General features: G+C 42.4%; 1 protein-coding gene across 5 annotated transcripts in view; it reads left to right on the forward strand.

Moving 5' to 3' along the window:
• The window catches only part of ryk (receptor like tyrosine kinase), a 357,734-nt gene that overhangs the window by 140,394 nt on the left and 204,559 nt on the right, over positions 1–12,781 (forward strand). For all 5 annotated transcript variants that reach the window (XM_067995687.1, XM_067995688.1, XM_067995686.1 and 2 more), the window contains 2 exons: positions 2,108–2,207; positions 9,685–9,819. In XM_067995687.1, coding sequence (XP_067851788.1) covers positions 2,108–2,207; positions 9,685–9,819 — 235 coding nt within the window. The remainder of the gene's footprint in view (positions 1–2,107; positions 2,208–9,684; positions 9,820–12,781) is intronic.

A 12,781-nucleotide genomic window follows, 5' to 3' on the forward strand; every position in this document is an offset into this window, starting at 1 on the left:
ATGCCAGCCAGTACCAGAAGAGGACGTTCCTTTATTAAGTAATTGCTTTGGTACTGAACGATGCTGAGGCGTTCCTTGAAGTTGATTTGCTTGCTTTTTAAGGTAGTAGTGGTGATGATACTGTAGCTGTTAAAAGTAACCACTGGGCCAGAGTAAAAATACAGTATTGTATAATATGAAACTGGTGTGTTGTCTGTTTATCGCATTCTATGAAATAATGCCCAGTAGCGCATGACGAGAACTGCCTGATTAATTCATGTAATTTCAAAGGGAAGAAATTAAACGAGGAGCTGAGGAACCCAAAGGGTGGCAGGGGAGAAGCAAAAATCAAATGGGGTTCAAAAGATGCAGTTCGAAAGAGTAATTGTAAGAATGAGACTGGGGGATAGGGAGAGAGTAAAAATGAATGTGTTATGTAAGGACACTAACAGTCTTGTAGGATTATCTAAGATCTGAGATGCGGTCTAAGAAAATTTACCACTCGAGGGTGCTTTGTCAAGCCAGCTATGAGAAGTGCAGTGAAATTTGTCTCTGACCCAGTGAACAGTTCTTTTGTGCCAGGCTTGTGAGAAAAGCCTGCAGGACAATAGCATCTTCCTGTGATAGTCTGGGCATTATGTCAAAACAGGTGTTGGTAACACAGTCAGAGCTGTCTCTTACTTGCAGGGAGCAACTCTTGCTGCCCTGGACTTGGGAAAATGTCTTCAGGGTGCTGGTGCCTTCCTGGTTCTAGCACACGTTGAATTTACTTGTTGACTCATTGGGAAGTTCATTGAAGGTTTTGGTAAAATGCAAATACATCATTGCTTTCTTATACAGGGCTGTCAGGAATTGGGAATTTGTTGAAAGGTGGAGGTATAGCACATAAATCAGTGTGTTGTTGGGACTTTTTTTTTAAACAGTATAGAAAGCAAATGAAAATCCTTGAATGAAATATGGAAGAATAGGAGCTGATACCATATTGCTTGAGTGACAGCATGGATTTTAGATTCTTTTCATGGCAAGTTATAGATGATGCCCACTGGTGAAATACTTCCTCTCCAACAATAGAAAGGTTGTTGCTTGATTCCTTTGCTTTAAACCACCTCCCCATGACATTCAACAGCATTACCATCAACATCCTGGGGATCACCATTGACTAGAAACTTAACTGGACCAGCCATATGAATACTGTGGCTACAAGAGCAAGTCAGAGGCTGGGTATTATGTGGTGAGTGACTCACCTCCTGACCCCCCCCAAAGCCTTTCCACCATCTACAAGGCACACGTCAGGAGTGTGATGAAATACTGTCTGGATGAATGCAGCTCCAACAGCACTCAAGAAGCTTGACACCATCCAGGACAAAGCAGCCCTCTTCATTGGCACCCCATCCACCACCCTAAACATTCACTCCCTTCACCACCGGCACACCATGGCTGCAGTGTGTACCATCTACAGGATGCACTGCAGCAACTCGCCAAGGCTTTTTCGACAGCACCTCCTAAACCCGTGACCTCTACCACCTAGAAGGACAAGGGCAGCAGGTACATGGGAACAACACCATCTGCATGTTCCCCTCCAAGTCACACACCATCCCGACTTGGAAATATATCGCCGTTCCTTTATCGTCGCTGGGTCAAAATCCTGGAACTCCCTTCCTAACAGCACTGGGAGAACCTACACCACACTGACTGCAGCGGTTCAAAAAGGCGGCTCACCACCACCTTCTCAAGGGCAATTAGGGATGGGCACATCCCATGAACGAATACTGGTTGGGATTTTCTAGAATTGCTTCTGAAGTTAAAATGAATCCATTGTTTACATCAGTCTTCCAAAGGAATGTTTCACCTGATTTAGTATTAAGCTTGAATCAAGATAACTGTGAATGTCAGTTAACAACAGGCAATATTAAAGTTCGGAGATGTAAAAAAAAATGTTAAATTATTTTTTCCCCAACCTTTACTAGTTGAATTAATGTTTCAGTGAAGATTGTAATTTGACTGTGACAAATGACATTACCAATGGAGAGTTTAATTAAGGGTGACTTTAATGACATAAATAGGTGGGTAATCAATCAGCTAAATGATTATTTTCATGACTCGATCTCTTCAACATTTTCCATGACAGGTTGAATATAAGTTGGGCTTTCAGGTGGACAACCCAGCAGCCATGGACATGCCTCAGGCCAATATCTCTGTACAAGGGGAGGTTCCACGCACAGTATCAGGTGAGAAAGGATAAGAATGAATAATTGACAGATTTTGATCCATTTGAAGGAACAGGTAATAGCCTAGATTTTCTGATATGGTTGCTGTTTAGACCTAAGAGCAGGTTTTTTAAAAAGCTCATGTAGAAGTGTGCTGCTGACAGCCAATCTTTCCAGGTGAGATCATTTGCATAACTTCAGTTGCAGACTTGGATGGCCATTGGAAGCAGAAAATTGTGTGTAAGTGAAATTTAACGGGAAGGAGAAATTTTTTTAAAAATCCAGAATGAAGGAACAAAAATGTTAGCCTTTGGAAAGGCTCAGAAGGATTCCTAATGTATTAGAAGCCTTGGTCAAGGTTGAAAGGATAAAAAGTGACAGGCAAGAATGAAGAGAAAGGAGCTGGAGGTGCAGGCGAATGACCGAGTTGCCCCAGCATCAGACTCCTGGTTTGGTGAAGTGGTGTTGAAAGAGGTAGTTGCAAGGCAGATGACTTTCTGTGCCACTCCACACACCATTTAGGTTAGCATTGGAGAGTGCTTGCAAGAATGTGAAACCAAGTTCCATGCCACAGCTGATGGTTACTGTCTCTGGATATGCCAGCTCTATGTCTCGTGTTAGTTACAGGTGTCCTGATTGCAAATGACACAGCTCTGGATCGGGCTCTCTGTTGACCTGCACCCTGAAATGACAGTTCCCAATGGTCATTGTCAAGTAGGTAAGTAGGTGTGACAGTGCCCACCAATATGCTCAGTGGCATCTTGGCAGGAATGACCAATCAGGGTATGCTACTTGTTGATCACTCTGGAATGCCTTCTTTCAAACATGTCATACTGTGAATAAGGGAAGCAACATTAAGTTTAGTCAGTCATTCACACACCTTGGTGATGCCTTTGGGTCTGCTGTCACAACTTCCTTTGGGAAGAGGGGTTTCCTCAAGCACTAAACCCTGTCTGCAGATGCAGCTGTGGGTCCTGATAGGTGGGCACAGAATGCCACTCATGTGGCCTGAGCTGCCTGGTATCCCTCTGTAGGCCCTCTCCTCTTCGCCTTACATTTCAATTTGAGGGATTTCTATTTGTGCCAATAATGATGTTGAGGCAAGAAAATATATGAACAATTGGCACAAAGGCCCATGAGAACCCAAGAGCCAAAAATGATCAAAAAATTACTGAGATTGCAGATTCAGTATACCTACTTGTGCCATCTTTTAGAAACGTTGACCCGTACTCTAAATGTTAGGAAATAGCATGCAGAAAGCCCCCACTCCCAAATTAATATTTAACTGGAGCACTTGTCTGGACCCCATTCCCCTGGAAACGACACAAGGCAGATCTCCCAGCTATTTTGTGTTACCAGCCAAGCGATTTAGGTCACTACAGTGGGTGTCTGGCATTGGAAAATCTAGGCTAATGATTGGGGCAGGAAAACTTGCATATTAACTGGGTCAGTACTCAGCATATTTCATGTGTGTACAGAAAGTTTTTGCATTCATTGGAGATAGGGGAGAAAATGTTTCAGAATGTGATTGTTCCCGACATTGCAACAATGGACATACTGGTTAAGATTTCCCAGTAACTGTAGGTTATTTCATTTTTTAGTAAGCATTTGCTAATTACATTGTTATGGGTTGGGCTTTTTAAACAATGTTCCGATAATTGTATCACCCTGTCCATAAGTGAGGCTCCTCCCTTATAGTCTGGTAATCTGAATTGTAGGTTGTGTAGCCAGGGCTAACAATTTAACAACAGCAGTGTGCACTAGAATTCGAACAGCAATCTTATTGTGGCCCTTGTCAATCGGAAGAACGAAAATATCAAACTAGTACTAGCTAAAACCACCAATCTAATTGATTTGCAAGGGAATAGTTAAAAGTCGAAAAAAATGTATGCAAATACTACACAACAGAATAAATTTGTGAAGGTTTTTAAATCAGTCTCCAAGGTATTAATTTACCCTTTTCAAGTTCCAGTATTTTCCGCAGCACAACTTCTCCCAGCTTTTTGTGAACAACTGAACAATTAAGGTGAAATTTCTTGTTCTTTATAAACAACAATAATTTGCATTTATAGGGCACCTTTAATGTAGAAAAACATCTCGAGGAGATGGAGGCCGAGAGATGAAAGATTAGGGAGGAAATTCCGGAACTTGGGGCCTAGGTGGCTGAAGGTATAGCCACCAATCATGGGGCAAATGGAGGGGTGAGACTATACAAGAAGCCAGAGTCAGAGGAACGGAGAGTTTGGAGGGCATTGTAACACCGGAGGAGCAGCATGAACTCAGTGCTACTGCTTACTTGAGTCTCTTCGGTGTCTGGCAACTGCATTTCAAAATGATAGAGAACAAATTTAAAAAGCTTTATTCAAGTAAAGTTTATTTGAGTATTTTTTAAGAGAGAAAAAAATACATAGAAGTTACAACATGGAAACAGGCCATTCGGCCCAACATGTCCATCTTTACCCTCCATGTAAAAAAATAGTCCGAATCACATTTTCCTGCTCTGTTCCCATATCTCTTTTATCCCCTTTTCCTTCATCCACCTATCCAATTTAATCTTGAATGTTGACACAGTTTCTGCCTCAACTACTAACCCCAGAAGTGAATTCCATAGCCGTACAATTCTCCGAAGAATCCACTTCAAACATGGCAATCAGTGCTGATTCCACACCAGTTGCAGCTAGGCTTATGTTCAAATAGGAACAACTTTTTTTTCGGTGGAAAAGTCAAATTGTGCCTCTGTCTATAGCAGTATTTCAGTTTGTGTGTTTTGAAAATGATTTGGGTACTATCTGCATGATGAACTTGAGTAGGTTTTCAACTTGACTGTCAATAAAAGCTATTTTTCACTTAAAATGTGACAAACTGACAGGCAAATTGAAATGTCTTACATCATCGTAATTATAATTCTGTTTTATTTTAATTCATTTGTATTTTCACTTGAGGAATCTTGAAAGGTTCTCAGGTAAATAGGCTGTGATTACCATGGTTAGAAAATGTAAATATTAGTGACAGCTGTGATAGAGAGAAGTGTCTAAGAATCAATCATAAAACTCTGAATTCAATATTTGCTGAGATATTTTAGAAACTTCCCCTCCCCTCACTGCTCATAGATCATAACAACAGCTTGCATTTATATAGCGCCTTTAACGTAGTGAAATGTCTCACGGTGCTTCACAGGAGCAATTATCAAACAAAATTTGACACTGAACCACATAATGAGATATTAGGATAGGTGACCAAAAGCTTGGTCAAAGAGGTAGGTTTTAAGGAGCATCTTAAAGGAGGAGAGAGAGGTGGAGAGGTTTAGGGAGGGAATTCCAGAGCTTAGAGCCTAGGCAGCTGAAGGCAGGGCCGCCAATGGTGGAGTGATGAAAATTGGGGATGTGCACGAGGCAAGAATTGGAGGAGCACAGAGATCTGAGGGTTGTAGGGCTGGAGGGGGTTAGAGAGATGGGGCGAGGCCATGGAAGGATTTTAAAATTGAGGCGTTGCTGGACTGGAAGCCAATGTAGGCCAGTGAGCACAGGGTGATGGGTGAACGGGACTTGGTGCGAGTTAGGATACGGGCAGCAGAGCTTTGGATGAGCTTAAGTTTATGGAGGGTGCAAGGTGGGAAGCCAGCCAGGGGAGCATTGGAATAGTCGAGTCGAGAGGTAACAAAGGCATGGATGAGGCTTTCAGCAGCAGATGGGCTGAGGCAGGGTTGGAGACGGGCGATGTTATGGAAGTGGAAGTCGGCGGTCTTGGTGATGGAGTGGATATGGGGTCAGAAGCTCAGCTCATGGTCACTTAGGACACCAATGTTGCAAACGGTCTGGTTCAGCCTGAGTCGGTGGCCAGGAAACGGTGTTTGTGGTGGGAACTGAAGACAATGGCTATAATCTTTCCAATATCTAACTGGAGGAAATTTCTGCTCATCCAATACTAGATGTCGGACAATCAGCGTGACAAATCAGAGGCAGTGGAGTCGTCAAGAAAGGTGGTGAGGTAGAGCTGGGTGTTGTCTGTACATGTGGAACCTGATGTTGCTGAGGGGCAGCATGTAAATGAGAAATAGTAGATGTAACGCATAGATCCTTGGGGGACTCCAGAGGTAATGGAGCAGGAGAAGAAGCCATTGCAGGTGATTCTCTCGCTACGACTGGATAGATAAGAATGGATCCAGGCGCAGGCAGTCCCACTCAGTTGGACAATGGAGGAGAGGCATTGGAGGAAGATGGTGGGGCCAACCGTGTCAAAGGCTGCAGATGGATAGAGAAGGACGAGGAGTGTTAGTTTACCATGGTTTCGGTCACATAGTGACTCATTTGTGACTTTGATAAGGGTCGTTCCATTGCTGTGGCAGGGACAAAATCTGATTGGAAGGATTCAAACATCGAGTTGAGGGAAAGATGGGCACGGATTTGGGCGGTGACAACACATTCAAGGACTTTGGAAAGGAACTGGAGGTTGCAGATGGGGTGATAGTTTGCAAGGACGGAGGGATCAAGGGTGGGTTTTTAGAGGAGTGGATAATGATGGCAGATTTGAAGGGGAGGAGGACAGTACCTGAGGAGAGGGAATTGTTAACATCAGCTAAAATGGGGGCCAGGAAGGGAAGTCGGGTGGTCAGCAGTTTGGTGGGAATAGGGTCGAGGGAGCAAGAGGTGGGTCTCGGACAAGATGAGCTCAGAGAGGGCATGAGAGGAGATAGGAGAGAAACTCGAAAGAGATGCGAGTTCAGGGCTAGGGCACGGGGGAACCATAGGGGAAGCTTGGCCTGGTGGACAAGGGGAAGGGAGGGAAGTGGCAGACGCAACTGAACGGATGGTCTCAATTTTAGTGACAAAAGAATTCCATGAGCTCCTTGCACTTGTTAGTGAGGGTGGAGGGGAGGGGGGTTTAAGAAGACTATTTGTAATGGAGAAGAGAAGGAGAGAGTTATCTTTGCATTCCATGATGATCCTGGAATAGTGAGCAGTTTTGGCAGTGGAGAGCAGGACCCGATAGTTCTCTCATGTGATCCAGCCAGATCTGGGGATGAATGGCTAAACCAGATGTCCGCCATAAACGTTCAAGTCTGTGTCCCTTGGACAAGGGAGCGAAGATGGGGGCTGTACCAGGGGGAATGACCATGGTGAGAGAGAGTAATGGTTTTAATGGGGACAAGGGCATCAAAGGTGGAGGTGAGGGTGTGATTGAGCAGATTGGTAGCTGCAGAAATGTCGTGGTGAATGGGCGAAAGGCTAGACAGTTGGGAATTTGAAAGTGCCGTTGTAAGTGACTTCGGGGGGTGGGGTGGGGGGGGGAGGGAGTTTTTTCCGGGGCGGGCACGGAAGGAAGTGGGGTTGGGAGGGGGAAGATATAAGAATCCAACACTGAGACAAACTGCACATTCCACAACCATAACAACTAACAGAGTAAAACGTCCCAAGGCACTTCACAGGAGCGTTATCAGACAAAATTTGACACTGGGCCACATAAGGACAGGTGACCAATAGCTTGGTCAAAGAGGTAGGTTTTAAGGTGTGACTTAAAGGAGAAGAGAAATGTGGAGGTTGTAGGACTGGAGGAGGTTACAGAGATGGGGAGGGTCGAGGCCATGGAGTGATTCAAACACATGGATGAGAATCTTAAAATCGAGACGTTGCCAGTGTAGGTCAGCGAGCATAGGGGTGATGGGTGAACGGGATTTGGTGCGTGTTAGGATACAGGCAGCAGAGTTTTGAATGCACTCAACTTTACGGAGGGTGGTAGTTGAGAGGCAGGCCAGGAGGGCATTGGAATAATCCAGTCTGGAGGTAACAAAGGCATGGATGAGGGTTTCAGCAGCAGATGGGCTGAGGCAGGGGCGGAGACGGGTGATATTACAGAGGTGGAAGTAGGTGGTCTTGGTGATGGAGAGGATATGGGGTGGGAAGCTCAGCTAAGGGTCAAATAGGACGATGAAGTTGCGAACAGCCTTTCTGGTTCAGCTGCAGACAGTGGCCAAGGAGGGGGATGGAGTCGGTGGCTAAGGGAACAGAGTTTGTGGTGAGGGCTGAAGACAATAGCTTCGGTCTTTCCAATATTTAATTGGAGGAACACAGTTCTGCCAAACCGCAGTTTTTCCTTGCACAATAGTTCTAGTCTTAGAACTTCCACATTATATCAAATCGCTGCACCTCTATCGTAGTGCTGCAGAATACCGGGGTACGCACCCCAGTAGTGCTGAACTGCTAAAGTAAAGTAAACTAAAGTTTCTGCTAAACCTCTGGACTCTCCACCTAGTGCTACTAAAGCCTAGCTTCCCCCAGTGCAGCTAAATTCCAACCCCATCCCCAGTACTGCTGTATACCAGGTACCTACCTCCAATTGGTACATCTTGCTGTTCATCTTCAACTTTGAAATGGAAAGGGATTAAAAAATTAAACATGTAAACAAAAGCATATATATGTGATTGAAAAGCCATTCATTTACAGTTTTCACAATCATAAATTCGACCCCTAATGATCCTGATTTCCCCAAATGAGTGAAGAGGTAAGTCTATCTCCTGGTATCTTCTGCTTGGATCCTTGTGTAAGGGTTACACGTTAACATTTTGTCAACTTTTCACTTTGTTAGAGGAAGTAAGCATGCAGCACAATAAGCTACAGGCCAACGAGGAAGTTTGCTACAAATGTTGAATCCTGAGTGGCATGCTCACCCCATATATTTGCTTGTTCATTCTTAACTGGCTACCCAGGTGTTACTACCTCTGTCAAGTATGTGCAAGAATAAGAAGTTGTGTAGCTAAATATGTAGTGGAAAAAACTTGACGTTTTCACAATTTAATCCAAGTCAGAACAATGTGGACTGTTATGTTTTGGGGTCTTTTTCACCCCTTTACTCTTGATTTTTCAGCTGAGGTATCTTACATCATTGTTCTAGGCGGCTCCTAACTCCTTGTGCCCTTGAGATTGTCTTCACTAGCCTTACTATTTATAACATTGGTGACGTGCCTGGGACAACAAAAGAGACAACCCTGGAGTGCCAGTTACTTCTGAGCTACTGGAATTATTCTTCTGCCTCATCAAGATCTATCTCCAGACCTTGATAAGCGATAGAGCAATACATTGGAACTGGATTGAGTTTTAAAATATTAATTACATTTATTAAACTAATAATGAACAAGTTATTATGTAACAATAATTTAATTAATTTCCTCAAGGACAAAATAACAAAAGATTGTGAATCTAAATGCTAGCCTGTATCTACAAACAATGGTCATACACACAGCTCCCCCTTGTCTCCTTAGGAACTAGCTAAAAGTTAACCTGCCTTTCAATGAAGATCTCAGTTTGTTTGATTCTTCTACACTCCCAGGACTTTTGTCCATTCACTCCTTTTTATAGACTTGAATATGCTGCTAAAGCCCATTATAAATTCATAACTGGCAGTTGTCAAATTCATAACTCAACTAATGAAGAAGTCTGTATATATTTGAAAATTGAATTTCAGACTTTAACAGTAAGCTTCATAATTTTCTTGTCTTCTGCAGTATTTAGAGTGGACCTCTTATGCACAGGAAAACTTGATTCAGAGGTCACCATGGAAATGCAACTTAACCTGACCATTAACTCTTCAAAGAACATCACAGTCCTGAACTTCAAAAGGAGGAAAATGTGTTACAAAAGTAAGGAGTGCTACATACAAGTTTTTTTTGTATCTTTTATTCCCCGTCCTAAACAATTAATGATGAAAATGAGAAAGTATAGTCTATCGTGGTGAAACAAAACATTTTTCACTGTTCGTTTCATTTTGACACTGAAGCGAGGTGATCCTCACCTGATTTATGGGGAATCTGATGTTTTTATCTAGATTCGTAATTGGATTTCCTTTTCCTATCGCTTCCCCTGCTGGATTACAGTTCCACAGTCCTTGAATGCCCAAATAGTTATTGTGTGATCCTTGATGGAGTGTTGATATTTGACTCTAGGGGTTTCACAGCAGAGCCGGACCTTGTCTTAACCTAACATCAACGTGCAAGTGCTTTCAGTAAAGTTGCTGGATAGTGGTAAGGCATCCTGGCTGATCTTCCCTAACTCTGACCAATTGTAGCATCTCTACTCAGATTAAGGATCAAACTTTTGTTGCAGATTTAATCACATTAACAAGATAGAGATGCCACTCGGATCCTGGTGTGATTCATTTAAATAATGAATGGAATCAACTGCACTTTACATGATGACTAGTTTCAAGTGTATACATGCACCGGTTTTGTTCGATTCACTGAAGCAGATACATTAAAAAACATATTTGTTTCATTTCACGTAGGACTTATTAAATGTTACGGTGGGGTTGGTTCATTTTATACAGTGCTTAATAATATAAAGTATGGAGAGAGAAATAAAATGAAGGACCTAAAATACCATTGTTTTGTACAATGGTTATTTAATATACTGAAGCTGGAACCTTGTCTACATATTTTGGAGGCTGTGGATTAAGTCTGAGGTATATATACAACACAGCGATGCTTTTAATGCTGATTTGTGGTTGTATTCACTCTTCCTTTACCACCAGAATTTGACTTTGCGAGAGTGATAGCAGCAGTGTGAAATTTAGTCAAGTGGTGCAATTTATGATGAGAAAGAGTAGTCTCATGAAAAAGGTGATGTCAGAATGTGCAGAGACCAAGCCATTGTATAAATATGGATGACAAGAATTAGTAATACTTATTCCAAATCTATGATCACAGTACAAAATTGAATTCCCTTTTTTAATCTGTCCACTGTCTTAACAGCAAAACCAAACCTATTAATGTGAGCCTATTCACTGACACCTTGAAGAACCACTGATGTGAAATAAATGCTAACATGTCATCCTTGCTTTCCTGCCAAAAACAGTTGAACTATTTATTTAACTTTATATTCCCTTTTGCCTTCCCATAGTCTGCAATGCAATGAACCTTCCATGGCCAAGTTGAAAAGCTGAAAACCCTTCTTGATTGAGCTTTGTGGCCAACAGAGATGGGCAAGAGTGCCAGCAAACCTGGATCCTTGATGTTTTTTGCCCTATGGGCAAGCATGAGGCCTTTGCACTGGCCATCCTCTATGATGGAGATTTACTCAGTCACTGGCATCCATGGAATGACTATCTATTGTCTGAAGTGCACTGAGTTTTGGTCTTAGTACAGTGATGTTTTAAACAATATCTGGGGCTTCAGAATGCTCGTGTTTGTACAAAGGCCACTAGCTTTAATGAGCTTTTAAACTGTTGGAACTGGATTGCAAAATAGGTTAATACATTCTCTTTTCAACTCTGAAGTCTGGATTTGAATCTAGAATAAACTGATGCATGAAGAACTCCTCTCCCTACTTATCTCATTGAAACATACAAAATTCTTACAGGGCTCAACAGGGTAGATGCAGGGAGGATGTTTCCCCTGGCTGGGGAATCTAGAACCAGGGGTCACAGTCTCAGAATAAGTACCTCCTCTTTATCTATTTTTATCCTATCTAATATCACTACCACCTCCTCCTTTACTGCTACACTGGCAGCATCCACTTCTCTCGAAGACTGAGGCAAAGTATTTATTTAGTACCTCAGCCATGCCCTCTGTATCCAAAGGAAGCTCTCCTTTTTTTGTCCCTAATCGGTCCCACTGTTCCTTTGACTACCCTTTTACTATTTATATGTTTATAAAAGCTTTTTGGGTTCCCTTTTATGTTAGCTTCTAATCTATTCTCATATGCTCTCTTTGCCCCTCTTATTTGCTTTTTTAGATCTCTATACTTCCTGTATTCAGCTTGGTTCTCTACTATATTATGAATCTTACATTTATCATAAGCCTGCTTTTTCTGTTTCATTTTAATCTCTATATCTTTAGTCATCCAGGAAGCTTTAGCTTTGGATGCTCTTCCTTTCCCCCTCGTGGGAATGTGTTTACTCTGTACCCGAACCATCTCCTCCTTGAAGGCCTCCCATTGTTCAGGTACTGTTTTGCTTAACAATTACTGATTCCATTCACCTGGGCACGATCCCTTTTTAATTCACTGAAATTAGCCCTCCTCCAGTTAAGTATTTTTACGCTCGATTGTTCCTTGTCTTTTCCCATAACTATTCTAAACCTAATGATATTATTATCTCTGTTTTCCAAATGTTCCCCCACTGAAACATGCTCCACTTGCCCCACTTCATTCCCCAGAACTAGATCCAACACTGCTTCCTTCCCCATTGGGCTGGAAACACATTGATCAAGAAAATTCTCTTGTATACATTTCAGGATTTCCTCCCCATCTTTGCCCTTTACACTGTTACTATCCCAGCCTATATCTGGATAATTGAAGTCCCCCATTATCACTACTCTCTGGTTCTTGCATCTTTCTGTAATTTGCCCGCAAATTTGCTCCTCTATGTCCTTCCTACTCTTTGGTGGCCAATGCAACACCTTTGTTCAAGAAGGTAGGGAAAGATAAACCAGGTAATTATATACCAGTTAGTTTAATGTCAGTTGTGTCAAACTCTTAGAATCGATAATTTGAGATAAAATTAGTATGGATTTAGAAATGCATGAGCTAATCAAGGACCACCAGTAGGGATTTGTTAAGGGATAGTTGTATTTGACAAATTTCAGGACCTTTTTGATGAAGTAACTG

This window comes from Heptranchias perlo, chromosome 13, assembly GCF_035084215.1.
Source record: "Heptranchias perlo isolate sHepPer1 chromosome 13, sHepPer1.hap1, whole genome shotgun sequence".
NCBI lineage: Eukaryota > Metazoa > Chordata > Chondrichthyes > Hexanchiformes > Hexanchidae > Heptranchias > Heptranchias perlo.